The sequence below is a fragment of the Ursus americanus genome, chromosome 16, assembly GCF_024610735.1.
Source record: "Ursus americanus isolate L20-20 chromosome 16, mUrsAme1.1.p, whole genome shotgun sequence".
NCBI lineage: Eukaryota > Metazoa > Chordata > Mammalia > Carnivora > Ursidae > Ursus > Ursus americanus.
This window is the reverse complement of record NC_142142.1, coordinates 58,078,994-58,093,786: the sequence shown is the minus strand read 5'-3', so window position 1 is coordinate 58,093,786 and position 14,793 is coordinate 58,078,994. Positions and strand designations below refer to the sequence as shown.

Here is a 14,793-nt window from a genome sequence, read left to right as displayed (position 1 = left end):
TCAGTGATATCAGAATCACCTGGTTTCTTTAGAAGATACACCATCATGGTTTGTAACTTTTTTATTTGTAGGGGATGTTTCACACACTATTTAGCAGTTTTGGCTTTTTGTATGCTCATGGTTAGTGAATTTTCATGTTCTACTGGATTCATTCATATGCATTTGTCAAAACTTGAATTCATTCAATTTATTTCTGATTTTAAATTGCTATTTAATTTTCACCAAACATGAATCAGTTTTAGTCCCCGCAGAGAGTAGTTTTCCACTAGCTCACTGAGAGAAGTTGAGGTTGTATTTGGATTTTCTCTTGGAGAAATGATGAATTGGTAGAAAAAACCATGAGGAATGTAGTAAAAGTAAACATGCACGTGACTGAAACCCATCTGGTCAGTGTTGTGTTGCTCTAAAGCTAGAGCCTAACCGACGGTGTTACAGTTTCCCTTTTCTCCTAGTCATGTGACAGAGGGGTACCTAAGCCCACTCATTCTATGACTGTTTTATGAATTGGTGTTAGGAATTCTTGCCCTTAAAAATGTAAAGTTTATGACTTCTGTGTTTTTCTGCTTGTCAGCAGCCTGTAACAATTCTTAAGAGAATGGCATGTGTCATTCAGCTGTTGAAACCTAAATCATATTCAGGGCTTTTGGGAATGAATGGCCCTCTTAAAAACTCAGAACTAAATATCAGATTAGCCCCAAGAAATACAGTTGTACCAAGCATTAGTTCTTGACGAGGTGCAGGGGTCAGAGATGGTTGGTGGTTCATGGACTGTTAAAAGTTATGGCTCTTCTTCCCTCCAAAATGTATATGTGAACACTAAGAATTTTTTGATTCTGTTTCAGTAGCTTTGTGACTTCCAGGAACCCTTCGTTAAGAACTTCTAATCGAAAGCCCACTGTCATCATATTAGAGAGTCTGTACAAACTTCTTTAGAATCTTTTAAAAACAGTATTTTATCTCTTTGACTTCAAAATATTACTTACTCATTGTAAGGCCCTTTTTGATTGGTAGAAGGAGGAAAAATTATGTAATCCATGCCTACCACCCAAAGTTTCCTCTATATGTATTTTTTTATTAGTATGGTCTTTATAATCTACTGATACTTTGTGAACACCTTTAAAGATCTTTACAATATTATTTTGGGGGTCCTTTATTAACTTACATGTAAAATTTATTATTTGTGGTGTTCATTTATGGATCTTGACAAGTACATAGATGTGTGCATCTGCTGCCATCCAAGATACACACAATATAGGTACATCATCATCCCCCCAAAATTCTTTCTTGCTGCCTTCTCCCAAATACCTGGCAGTCACTGATCTGTTTTCTGTCTCTAGTTTGTTGTTGTTTTTCCCAGATTTTAATAAAAATTGAATCACTCAGTGTCGTTGGGGTCCATTCTCTTTCGCTCAGCAGGGTGCATTTGAAATTCACCCATGTTGTATATATTAGTCCTTGTCATTGTTGAATAATACTCCATCAACTATTTGCTACTTGGTTTACAAAGTAGTACTTTTATTTATTCTTGAACTACCTTTGCTAACATTCTAACATTGATAGTTTCAATTCTGTTCTCTTTTGTGTATAATTTTCTATTTCTTTATGAATGCAGTGCTTCCTAAATCTATTTTAAATTTAACGATTTAAATTTAAATCTATTGCACATTTCTTGTTAGAATTAACATTTGGAAAAAGCAGAGGGATACCTGAAAAGGATAAGACCACCAAACTGCTGGAATGTCTTTTTCCTGTTTGTGCAGTTCTGCTATTAATGATGATAAGCATTATTGCAGACTTTTTCTCATGCTTTCTCATTTGATCCTCACAGCAACATTGTATGGTAGGTGGCAGTGTTTAGATTATACAGATGAGGAAACAAGCTCTCAGAGTTAGTAAATTGCCTAAGGACACACAGCCTGTTTGGGTGGGACAATCAAATCAGGGTCTTATGACTCGTTTTATATTAAAGTGTTCATTATTGTGACAAGAATGGCAAACCAGAATTTGTATTTTGTTTAATATCTAATTTGATGTAACTTTCCTCTGGAAAGAATAGAATGAGAAATAAGGATGATCAATAATGGGAAGCACCATTATTTAATAGGATATTATGAAATTGTAGAATTCTCAGTGTCTTTCAGAGCTCTGTGAGATATCCATATATTCAGTAAGCAAGTAAGTAAGCAATTTGGGAAGAATAATAAATTTTGTGTAAGGCAGTTTTAGAAGGAATTTCATTTTGTTGAAAGTCTTATTAAGGTTAAAATGCTGAATCATAGTCTCTTCTGTCATGCCGTGTTTCAGATTACATTCTTCTTATGTAGCAATGCTCAGCAAACAGTAAGTACGCAGTACGTAGTTGTTGAGTGACTATTCCATATTCTGAAGATCCTTCCAAATTTGGAACTTGCTCTTTGAGGCATTGAATATTCATGTGCCAGCCCTTCGCCTGCCATTCTTAACTGTGTTCACTTCATGTATTATTTATATCACCTCCTCATAGTCTTTCAATCAAATATTTCTATTGTTTTGGAACACTTGGAAGAAATAAAGAGGGTACTGAGTGGAATTTGGGTAAGCTTGACTAGATTTAAGAAAGAAATTCTCTAAACAGATAGCCTTTGCCTAAAATTTTCCTCCTTGTTCCCCTGAATATTGCTTTTATCATTCCCTAACATTCTGTGTTCACTTTTTCTTCTCAGTTTCCTCTATGATTAAATGGCCAGGGCTGAAATATGTTGCCTTCCTCTGATTCACTATGTCTGTTAGATAAGTGCCGGAAGTTAGGAAGGACAGATTTCTGAAAAAGAACCCCATAACTGTATAGTCCAGAACCCTTGGCCAGGGCTGTGGATTTCAAGCGCAGTTCGGCCGGTACATATTGGAAGTGCAGAAAAGATGCACTTTGGCCAGATACCAAAGAACCAAGTATAAAAATCAGCATTAGGCCAAAATCCAACATCGCCATTATGGAATAAATTTCTAGGAGCCAGAAACTGAAAATATTCTAAAATATTTTAATGAATATTACAGCATCCTTATTAAAAAGTGAAGGAGTCGGGCTATTAAAATTTGACATTATGGTCAGGAGCAATGATCTCTCAGCTCTATCACCTGCTCCTGTGTTGACTATTCTGCACATGGACCTTAGGAGGTAGATGCTGACTTTCAATGTTTAATATCATTAACCTTTTTGTGGTTACAGTTGAGAAAAACCATTTCAATGATTTTTTCATTCAGGAACTTTGTACCTGGAATGTATAGCTTGGGTAAATCTCAAAAAAAATCACCCCATCTCTAACTACGGAAGGTCGTTGGCTGTCTTTAGCAATCAGAATTTTTATTTTAAATTTCAAAACTATGAAGTGTCATATTCTCAGTGCTTTCTTAGAAAGTTGTTTTGAAGTTTTGTTAGTGAGAACAAAATATATTTTGACTACCTCATTTTTCTCTAAAATTTTATTTCACCATCTTTACATACTTTTTCAGGATCAGAAATATTTTATTACAGGGGCGCCTGGGTGGCACAGCGGTTAAGCGTCTGCCTTTGGCTCAGGGCGTGATCCCAGCGTTATGAGATCAAGCCCCACATCAGGCTCCTCCGCTAGGAGCCTGTTTCTTCCTCTCCCACTTCCCCTGCTTGTGTTCCCTCTGTCACTGGCTGTCTCTCTCTCTCTGTCAAATAAATAAATAAAATTTTCAAAAAAAATATTTTATTACAATTTTTGGAATTTTCCCTCATGAAATTTTGATGTGTCAAAGTTGGCATTCTGCTCTTAATTCATGCATTATGGGAAGACTTTTTAAAAATCCTAAGTGGAATTAAATAACTAAAATCTGAAGACAGTTGTTAAGGCTTATTTTATTTATTTTTGTTGAATGCCGTGTAGTATACAGGAAGATAATACAGGTAACTTAGACTTTGAGTTGATTTCCTCACTGATGATCACAACCAGCAAGCATGCGTGTTCTCTCCCTCCCCTGAATGCAGTATTGCTTCCGTTTCCACTCCTTAGCAAAGTGATTGAAATCAAGTCTTATTCCTGTGATTTTATAAACATTTAAGGTCTTTGGCCTAATGAAATATACTGTGGTGCAAAGTGAAGATCTCTTACCTTGCTTGTAGTTCAAGGAAATAATCTGTTTTCTTTCCCTCCTTTGTCCGTCCTCCTCTCCACTTCTCAGAGACGTTCTAGAGTTATGTCACTTTGTGTTTTCTTTTTATCAAGCTTTGAGTGCGTTGCATTTCTTATTGGGCCATTTTGTACTCTCTCACTTTTAGCATTAGGATTTCACTTTTGTTTTTGCTTTGGCTGTGGTTGTGAGTGCCCTTAGAAGGAAAAAGAAGTAAAGGAAATACAGCACGTATGGAAGCTTATTTAGGCGTAGGGTCTGGCTCTCTCTGCTGTCTGTCTGCTGAAGGAAGTTTAAACAATATTGTATTCTAAAATTTTAAAGTTCTCAAAAGTAAGACCCTAACTCATTTATTTTTGCCTACCCATGATGGGCTAAATATACTGAACACTCAGAAAATGATTATTAATTCAAGCTGAAGGAAGTGCTTGAGATTTCCATATTTTTTGGATGAATGTAAGTGTCAAGGACTTGTTCATAAGTAAGTCCATAACTAGATTCTTTGTGTATCTATAAGCCCTTAGTGTGTGTATAGACTCTTATCTGAAGTTTTCTTGCATGATCTTCTAGAGGGAATTTTTAACATAATTTATTGTTATTTTATAGGCATTATCGCACATTCATTTTTCTCTACTGACTACTCATTTTTTCCTATTGAGATGCTGATTGCATATTTTCCAAGCATCTTCAATTAATTAAAATTATTATCAGCTTCCTTATGCATAAATACTGTAAAATATTTCTGTTTTATACTTGAGGAATCTGAGACGTAAGTGGTTGACAGTTATCAGTAAAAATCCTATGATCATATCTAAATTGATAAGATTTCTAACTTAACTAGTAGTAAACCATTATCTATTATAAGTATTTATATACTCATTAATAATAATATTTTATTCCATTTTGATATTTTCACATTATATATCTATTTACTTATCAAATATTTGAGAACCTGTTCTCTGCTGTTTGATTACAGAAGTGAGCAATTTTTTAAAAAACGTTCAAAGAAGACAATTTAGGTGATTCAAGCTTTAACATTTTGTGAGGTGGACAGTCTCCTATTGGGGAACTGCAAAATGGGGGGTAAGGCAGGAAGCATAGGTTAAAGAATAAAGAACAAGGAAGAGGAAAAAAAATCTGATTGGTTGGGACCACATAATCAATCTTGTTCTGGGTGAGAAAGCCAGAGTTGGCTTGGCACTTGGGGATTAGCTGACAGGATATAGTGTATTCTGGTCAAGCAGAGCATTTACAGGGACACAAAAGTTTTGATTTGCTCACGTGATGCCCCAGGTACAAGTGCCTGCATCTGGGCCTGGAAATTTATTTCAACAGCAGTACAACGGGATATGATCTTTACTCCCATGGAACCTACTGCTTAGGAAGGAATACAGACATTAAATAGGGAATTCACTCAAGGTGTAGCACTGAAAACAAATCTGTAGGAAATTTTACTAAGGAAGCGATATTTAGAAATGTTTAATCTAAGACCCAGTGACTTGGGTTTGACCACATGTGGTATAATAAAAAATATATTTGATCTTTATTCCTGGCTCCCAACACTGAACTTCTAAAATCCTTGGAATTTTCTGAGTGATGGGAGTGTTTTATTACTCATAAGGAGCCCCTGTCCAGCGCACTTGAGTTTATGCGAATGAGGTGACTCAGGGAGGAGTCTCTCGATAGCTTCAGAAGGGGGCCTGGTCACTAGAGGGACTGAACACAGGATTAGAGGATGGGAATTTTAGCCCCATGTCCTATCTCGTGGGAGGAAGTTGGACCTGGAAATGGAGTTGTAAGAACTCTTGAACAGTAAGATTCTGAGAACTTCCAGGTTGGTGAATATGTCACCATGCTAGAAAGGTGGCCCACCTGGAGAGGGCCTGGAAGCTCAGCACCCCATCCTCACTTCATACCTTGTTCTATGCATCTTTTCCATTTGGTTGTTCCTGAGTTGTAACTTCTATAATAAATAAGCTGGCAGTCATAAGCAGGGCACTTTCCTGAGTTCTTAATCATTTTAGAGAATTATCAAACCTGAGGAGGAGGAGTTCATGAGAATCCCTGAATTTGTAGTTGGCGAGTGAGAAGTGCAAGTTGTTTGGGGACCCCATTTAGAGCTGGCATTTGATGTCTTGGTGGGACTGAGCCCTTTACCTGTGGGGTCTTTGCTAACTCTGCGTAGTGTCAGAATTGAATTGCTGGGACACTCATTTGGCATTGGAAAATTGGTATTGAAAAAACACCACATTTAGTATCAGAAAACATCGTACACCAAGGCAAGAGGAAGTGGAAGAGGATTCTAATAGAAATGGTGTGAGGAATTCTGGTGTGAGGATGTTGAGGTGGGAAGGGGCTTGACTTGTTCTAGGACTGGAATGAAAGTGTCTTAAAGGGTTGTAAGCAGGTGAAAACAGGATCAGATTTGAACCTTAATGAAACAATAACAGCAGCATTCCAGTTACAATGTAGACAATTGATGTTAATTATAAGAAGGAGGAAAATAACAGTTACAGAGAGTCTCATGAGGAAGCTGGTGCTGGACAGCACACAAGAGACACCAGAGATGTACTTAGGAGACCTGGCTAGTCAGAGTGGAGGTGGATACATGCAAGGTGCATAGAAGACAGCTCTCTGTGTTTTATGAAGCTTATAAAATATGCTTGATTCTGAAGGAAGAATTGTACAAGCAGCAAATCCAGAGATTTTACAGTGAAAGTTGAGATTCAGGGTGCTACAGAAGGCCTAGCGTACATCCAGGTTTGTGTAACCTTGGTTAGGTTACTTAGTCCTCTGAATCGTGGTTTTTTCATTTTGAAAACAAGAACAGTAATTACCTTCGTACTTCTTAGGGCTTGAAAATCAAGATAAAGTGTGTCAGACCCCTTTGTGAATTTATTGTTGGTCAGCGACACTTTGCATCTGTGTTTCTTGCATAAACCGAAAACAAAATAAAAGCTAGTTTGGCTACATTTTTTTTTCAGATATTTTCTTCTGTCCTACTTATAATTGAGTCTTCCAAGTAACTATTTTAGGAAAAGCCATTCTTATTTTAAGTAAAATTTTTTCCTCAGAGGTTCTGAAACTCTGTTTCAGGAATAGCCAGATAGAGGTGACCCTGATCCGTTTGTGTGTGAGGCCTTCTTTCTTGGGGCTGTAAGAGAGAAAAGAGGATGTAGGTGTGACAGTAAGGGTTCTTGTTTGTTTTGAGCTGGGGTTGGGAGGAAGAGGTGAGAGAGTGGTTAGTCAGTGAGGCAGGAGTGGTTGCAGCTTCCAACCTGGAAGTCCCTGAAGAGAAGCATGTTGAGCGTCAGGATCCATAATCAATCAGCTACGTGTTAGAGGAACAGTAAGTTGAAGAATGCATTCTGTAAGATGGTGGGCATTGGGCAGGGCCAATGCAGTCAGTTCACTCCAGAACCTGGCTTTCATGCTAGTGCTTCTCCATGAGTAGGTATCCTAGAAGAGTTCATTTTCTTGTTAGGGTAGGGACTTTGTCTCATTTACTCTGCATCCCCAGAGCCTAGTCATGTATCTGGCACATATAATAGCTTCTTAATAAAGACTTGTTGAATAAAGGTGTTTTTGAAAGGCATCTTTGCAGTATTTACCAAGCACCTTCTTGGACCATATTTGACATGTGCAGTTTTGGTTCTGTGCATATTGATTCTCTGGAATATATTATGTACCCACATAGTCCACAGAATGTGGTTGGTTCTTCCTCCTTAACATCTCTCAGACCTGTCCCCACACCCATTTCCATGGCCACTTCCTTCACTGAATCCCTCTTTCCACCTGGATTATTGTTTTTAAGCTGCTATCCTGCCTTCACACCTTACACCCTTTAGCCATCCTTCCCATTGCTGTCAGGTGTGGCATCTCTACGGCAGAAATTTAATTACTTTCCTGCTAAAATGCTTAAATATTAAATAGTTCCCTTTTGTCATGAGTTTCTAGCCATGGTGTCCTAACACACTAAGGTGTCACAGTTGAGAAGTGGTAGGTGTGTCAGAGTATTTATGTTCTCATGAAGATAAGCCCAAAAGGAGATAAAAATGAGTATGGTGCCTTTTTTAGAATAAATATTGTTTTAAATGATTTAGGAAATCACAAGGGTGGAGACGAGCAGTTAGTAGAGAGGAGCAGCTAGAATGTCCTTCCCCCTTAAATAGCTAGAAGGAGCATACTTGTAAACTAGACCTCATGAGAAAGGTAAACAGTACTTCCCTCCAGAATGTTTTCATCATAGCAATACTTCTAGTGACTTTTATTTATGCTTTGTGTTTATTGTAAATGATGGTGTTTTTGTTTTAATAAATTAAAGCTATCAAAGAGCCGCATTGTATTTTTCATAACAGATATTTTAGTTTTATTTCTGACCATGTGAAGAATGAACCAAAGGACCAGAAAGATCAATATAAAAATGACTTTTTTCCATCATCCCTACACTTCTAGTAGGTTGAAATTGTTTTTGAAAGGAGTGATTGCCAACTTAAATTCATTTGTTATTGTCATGCATTAAGGTATGTAATGCAGTACAAACAATATGGTGATCAACTTATAAGTTAGGAAATAACTAAACCTGAACGTTGTTAATTGGAGGAGAGAGTAACAGAAATCCAAATAATATTTTATCCATTTAAATTTTCATCAGTCTGAATTAGTATTTTCCTTCAAATAATCAAATATGTGCACTGAAATATTGAGTGAGATATTTATACTAAGTCTCACTATCTAATTTATTTCTCCTATTGTAGGACTTTATGAAGGCCACTTGCTTTATAATAAATGCTAAAGGAGCATATTAAATGGTATTAGGTGTTAAAATGCAGTTAAATGAAATATTTTGCTTGAAGTGTCAGAGCATATCTCAAAGCCAATATAGCAGGTGGAAATTAGAGCAATTCCCACAAGCAAGAAAACTTATAGAGAAGGTGAACTCAATTCGACTTAAAGCCTTGGCTGAGTGTCATGTGTTACAGGCTCAGGGGAGACCTGTAGGAAGCCAGGCTAAAAAAGCAGCATTTGGAAGCCACAAGGACAAAGCAGAGATATAAGCAGCTGAGCATCATGGGTTAGAATTTGCCATTTGAATCCAAGCAAGATAACTGCCTAATAGAATACAAATCCAGTAGTCCTCAGAAAAATGTGACAGAATTCAGTTCCTGTATCTGCAGTGTCTATTTTTCTACAAAAATATTAGAGATGCAATTAGGCAGTAAAATGTGATCCATACCCAAGACAAAGGCAGTCAAAGAAACTATTAGGCCAGATTTGAATTTAGCAGACTTCAAAGCAGCTATTTTAAATATGTGCAAAGAATTAAAGGAAAATATAGTAGGAATGAATAAGTAGAGAGATAATCTCAGCAGAGCTATGTAAACTATATTAAAAACAAAACAAGCTGGGTAGTCCTAGAACCAAAACACACAGTTACCATAAAACAAACAAAAAATGCCAGATGGGCTCAAAAGAAGTTTGGAAATATCAGAAGAAAGGAATAGCAAACCTGGAGACCCAGTAGAAATGACCCTGTACAAAGACCAGGAAGAAAAAAGATTGAAAAAATAAGTGAATAATACCTCAGAGAACTGTGAAGTAGGCCAATATATATGTCCTTGCAATCATGGAAGGAGAGATGAGAAAGAGGCATATAAATGTTTGAAGAAATAATGGCTCCAAACTCCCCAAATGTAGTGAAAAACATGAAATGATAAATCCGAGAAGCTTACAGAACCACAAGAAAGAGGAACACAAAACCATTCCCAGATGTAGTATGGTAAAACTCCTCTATGATAAAGAGATATGTTTGAAAACCATCAGAGGAAAATGACACTCGCTGTTTACATTTCAAGGGAAAAACTGAAAATATTTGTTGTTAATTATAAAATTTGAGTTTTTAAGAAAAAAATGAAGATTTTGGAAAGCTTGTATCCACCAATAGCTTCCCCATACTTTGAAAGATACTTATGATATTGATGGTGATATTAACAAATGTGATTAAAAAAATACTGTAAAATGAAATGTGTTGACACTTGAAGATTCACATAACGAAATCTGCATAATTCAGTGAACCAATGTTTTCCAAATAGCTGATGCATGATGTTACAAAATCACTCACTGGTAAAAGATACATTCAAAGTGAAAAGTAGACCAATGGATTTTAATGTAACAGTACGAAATGGCTTCAGATTATACATTGCAACTACTTGTTCTGAAACTACTCCTCAGGGTTTATTGTGTTATCAAAGAAAAGTAACTGCAGTTACCTGAAAAGGCTATTAAACTACTCCTCCCTTTCCAAATATCTATCTCAGAGGGACTAGATTTTCTTCATATACTTAACCCAGAGCAACACATTGTGAATGCAGAGGAACATTTGGGCATTCAGCTATCTTCTTTTAAACTAGTTACTAAAGGGGCGCCTAGATGGCTCAGTTAAGCATCCGACTTTTAATTTGAGCTCAGGTCATGTTCTCAGGGTCATAAGATCAAGCCCTGTGTCAGGCTCCCCACTGGGTGTGCAGCCTGCTTGAGATTCTCTCTTTCTCCCTCCCTGCCTCTCACCCCCACAACATGCGCATGCTCTTTCTCTCTCTTAAAAAAGAAAAGAAAAAAAACCCTAGTATTAAAGAAACTTGCAAAAATATAAAACAATGTTCTTTTATTTTGGGAAATTATCGCTGTTTTTCATAAAAATATGACATGTTAATATGTTGTGAATTTTGTTACTTTAAAATTAATTTTTAAAAATCTTAGTTTTAATTTCTAATACAGTAAATGTCAGTAGATATAAACCACATTCACAGATCTTTGGAGTCCTTCATACTTTTTAAGTGTAAAGGTGCCCTGAGACCAAAAAACTTGAGAATTGTTTTGAGTCTGCTCTGTCTTCAGATTCCTTTGAGAGCATCAGACTGGAAAATTGAAAATATCTTGTAACCCAGGAGATTAGTGTTTTTGAGTATATGATGACATTCAATTTTTGTTGATATCCTTGATTATTTTCAAGTAGACCGTATAGTACGCAGTACAGGATGCTGCTTCCTGCCTTTGATGGCAACTCCCCCCACCCCCACCTTTGATACGTTTTTTTCAGACCTGTTATTTTCAGCTGGGAGCTTTACCAGGAAAGCAATAGGGGCCTTTTGCAGTGATGACTAATCCTTTTCTTTTCTTCTTCCTCCTTTTGTTATGTTTAGAGGTTATCAAGGGAGAGATGTTCAGAAAGTGTTGGAGGGCCTCTATCATGGCCTTGCATAGTCACTTGCTATGCTATTCTGAGTTGTTATTCACTTCCTGGGAAAGAACATTAAACACTTGAAAACAGAATCATTGACGTTTGTCTCATATGGTGTGAAGAAGAATTATAAAGATGGTAACTGAGAGAAACTCATCCAGAATTTTTTTTTCTTTAGTCCTACTTATAATCTGTTAAATGCATGTGGCGATGCTTGTTTGGTTTTATAACCTAGTAGATAAGAAGCACAATGTGCCAGAAATAAATTTTCTATAAGGGTTGGTCATTACATAAATGTGTAGTAAGTGTATTTTAACATTACAGTGTATTTTAACATTACATTGCTTTGTTCTTTGACAAAAATAAACCACTAAAATAAAAGCAAAAAAAGCCCACCTACTTGCATAAAACGGAATTATTCCCAATTTCTTCCATGTGTTCCTGCTTCTCCTGTCTCTTCTCCTTTTCCATTGTTTTAGAGATTTCATATTTATTCATGAATTTGGAGCATTCCTTACTATTAATGAGCTTGTGTTGATCTGATTATGAATTTTAATACTTAGATTACTATGATCATAAAGTCATCAGACAAAAAGAGAGTTTCTGTACCCTTTCTTCTGGCCTTTTATATTTTCATATAATATTTTTGGGAGTTTTGAAATTCACACGTGTATGGACAAGAGCACAAAAACAACTTTATTTTATACTCTATTTCTTTGACATTTGAGTTATGTGGAAGTAATAAAACTGACCACTTTTCCCATGTTGTATTTAAGGGACTTAATGGTGATTTACTTTCTGAACCATATTTTCATTTTATTTTTGAAATGACACAGATTTCCTTTCTCTTTGCAAATGATAATGGTTCTGAAAGTCACATAGTGGCTTTCACCAGAATAGAAGGCTTCCAATTTGAGGATATCAATTAGAGAAGTGTTTATTTGGGTTTTCAAATAAGACTTGATTATTCATCAGCTGTTTTCTTAAACCACAACTCCTCTTGTGTTTTCTTAGGTCAGAGATGAAGAGGAAGCCTTTCTGGATTGGAGTGATGATGATGATGATGGATTTGATCCGAGCACACTTCCAGATCCAGATAAGTACAGAAGCTCTGAGGAATCAGGTAGTGAAGACCTGGAAAATAAAATTAGGTATGTTTTTACTTTAAATAGGATTAAGTATATGGATCTTCTCCTCTGAATCCAGAGAATGTGTAGAGACAAATGTCTTGTGCTCGTCTCATTTTGGGGGCCCTTTTATTCTTTCTGTTACCACTGTTTGTTGTTAAGAGTTATAATAAGAGTTTGTTTTTTCTTTCTCTGTTCTTGTCCTCTCCTTCTGAATCCTTCATGCTTAAGTATTTGATGCAGTAGGGTTTACTTAACGCAAACAAAGGCAGAATTTTATTTTGATTCACTGTCAAAGGACTCTCTTGAGACTGTTGTTAAAAATTCTCTGAATTTTAAAGAAGGGCAGTTATACTTCACATTTTTTTATATAAAATTAAGTAACAAATACATAAAATAATGGAAAACTTATACATAAACAGCCCTTGACAAATTCTCTCAATTTAAAATCTGTTCATTGTAATGTGAACTTATTTGCAACCATGCCAAAACCAGATGAAATGCAATGAATTGAATAATAGTATGATTTGCTCAGCATTTGTTTTCAGAGTATTGTGTATTAGATTTCATTGAGATTGTATTAATTTAAAAGTTGAGGACATGAACTTCGTGGACATTCTAAACCAGTGAGCCTCTTCAGGCAGAAGGGAGGTACTAATGACAGTTGAAGTTAATATGATTGCAAGGCAGAGGGAGCTTGTTGGAACCCCTACCTACTAGCTCTGGGATTTGGGAGTTGGAGAGAGAGGCCAAAAAGAGCTATAATATGGTTTTAAGTAAGAACATTATGAAAAAAATCTCAAAAAAATTATCCCCTAAGGGGTAAATGCTAAAGGGGGGATCATTTCACATTACTCTTCATTTTGATCTTGTGTTCATTTAAACATAGCTATTGGACAGCTAAGTAGTAGACATAATGGTTTTTTAGTATTTCTAGTGAACGTAATAGCAGACTAAGTAGTGAACATACTAGCTTTACTACCACAAGAGGTACCACAGGTGAAAATAATTTGATTATGATTTAGAAAAATATGTAAATGTGTGCCAGAAGGGTTAAATAATTTAGGTTCAGGGCATATTCCTAATCTTGAGAAATTGATCTTTAAGAGGAAATATGCACACTTTGCTTCAGAAAGTTTCTTGGTGCACATGTTGAGGCCTTGATGAACTAGCAGTGCATTAAGCAGTTAAGTGGACGCTTCCCCATATGTTCTAAAATAAACGTCCCTTTTTCCCAGTTGGTTTATGTGATCTCCATTTTGATAGATGTGATCTAACTCAACACATATGACTTTATATCATTAACTTCTTTTAAAAGACAAAATTCAGTTGAGTAAAATTTAAAGATTTTAATTGATTTATTCAACAATTCATGAAATCAGGCAGCATCCCATCTAGCATATACAAAGGTGCTCTGAAGAGTTGTACAAAATGAAAGGCTTTTATAGGTAGAGGGGAGCAGGAAAAGGAAATTTTTTTTTTTTAATCAAAGAGAGGCTTGTTTAGACAAGGTCACCTTCCTGTGGGGGATGGAAGGGGTCTATTTGGGCAGATGACTTCACTAGTGCTGACCAGGTGATTGCAGATTGACTGGCTTTAGGTCACATTCCTGGGAGAGGCTGAAGCCACAACTAGGTTAGGTATTAAGTCTTGGTTTATTATAATGTGGGGCTTGGCACAAGTGACTCCATTGGGGGCCTGTTATCTCCTTTTTAACACTTCCAAATGTTTCTATATAATTTTGGTCTCTGGATGGAACATTCATTGGTTCTCACTATTTGTTATTCCCCCATGTTTTGCATATCTGTCTACTAATATACCTTTAAAACATAGAACCTACCTTTGAAGTCATTGACCACATGTCAGCATTCCTTCTGCAAATAATTCATGATGATTTTTTCTCTAACAATTCTTATGATAGCTTCTGGGTTACCCTTAATCTGTGTGCAGCAGACACTTCATTTCATTCTTCTGGCATTTCTTACCCTCATACTGACATTTCCCTGCTACCACCTCATTAATATGACTTGTTCTCTAATAGCTTCACGTGCTTCATCCTCTTAACTAGCCTGAAAATGCTTCCAAGCTAGAAACTGTCTTTTGTGTCAACATATCCAGCTCCTGCCTCTACTCCTTTGTCCACTGTTAATGTCATAGGCCCAGAGAAGGCCCTGAAATACTTGAATTGATTAATTGATTGATAAAGGAGATTTATAAAGTAAAAAAAAAAGAAGTATAATTATCAGCAACTATATAATTGGTCCTAATAGTTTAAATGATACAGGAGGTGAT

At 36.3% G+C, this 14,793-nt stretch overlaps 1 protein-coding gene across 1 annotated transcript in view; it reads left to right on the top strand.

The window, feature by feature from the left end:
• Positions 1 to 14,793, top strand: part of DDX10 (DEAD-box helicase 10) — a 255,608-nt gene that overhangs the window by 206,567 nt on the left and 34,248 nt on the right. The window contains exon 17 of the mRNA XM_045797727.2: positions 12,389 to 12,525. Coding sequence (XP_045653683.2) covers positions 12,389 to 12,525 — 137 coding nt within the window. The remainder of the gene's footprint in view (positions 1 to 12,388; positions 12,526 to 14,793) is intronic.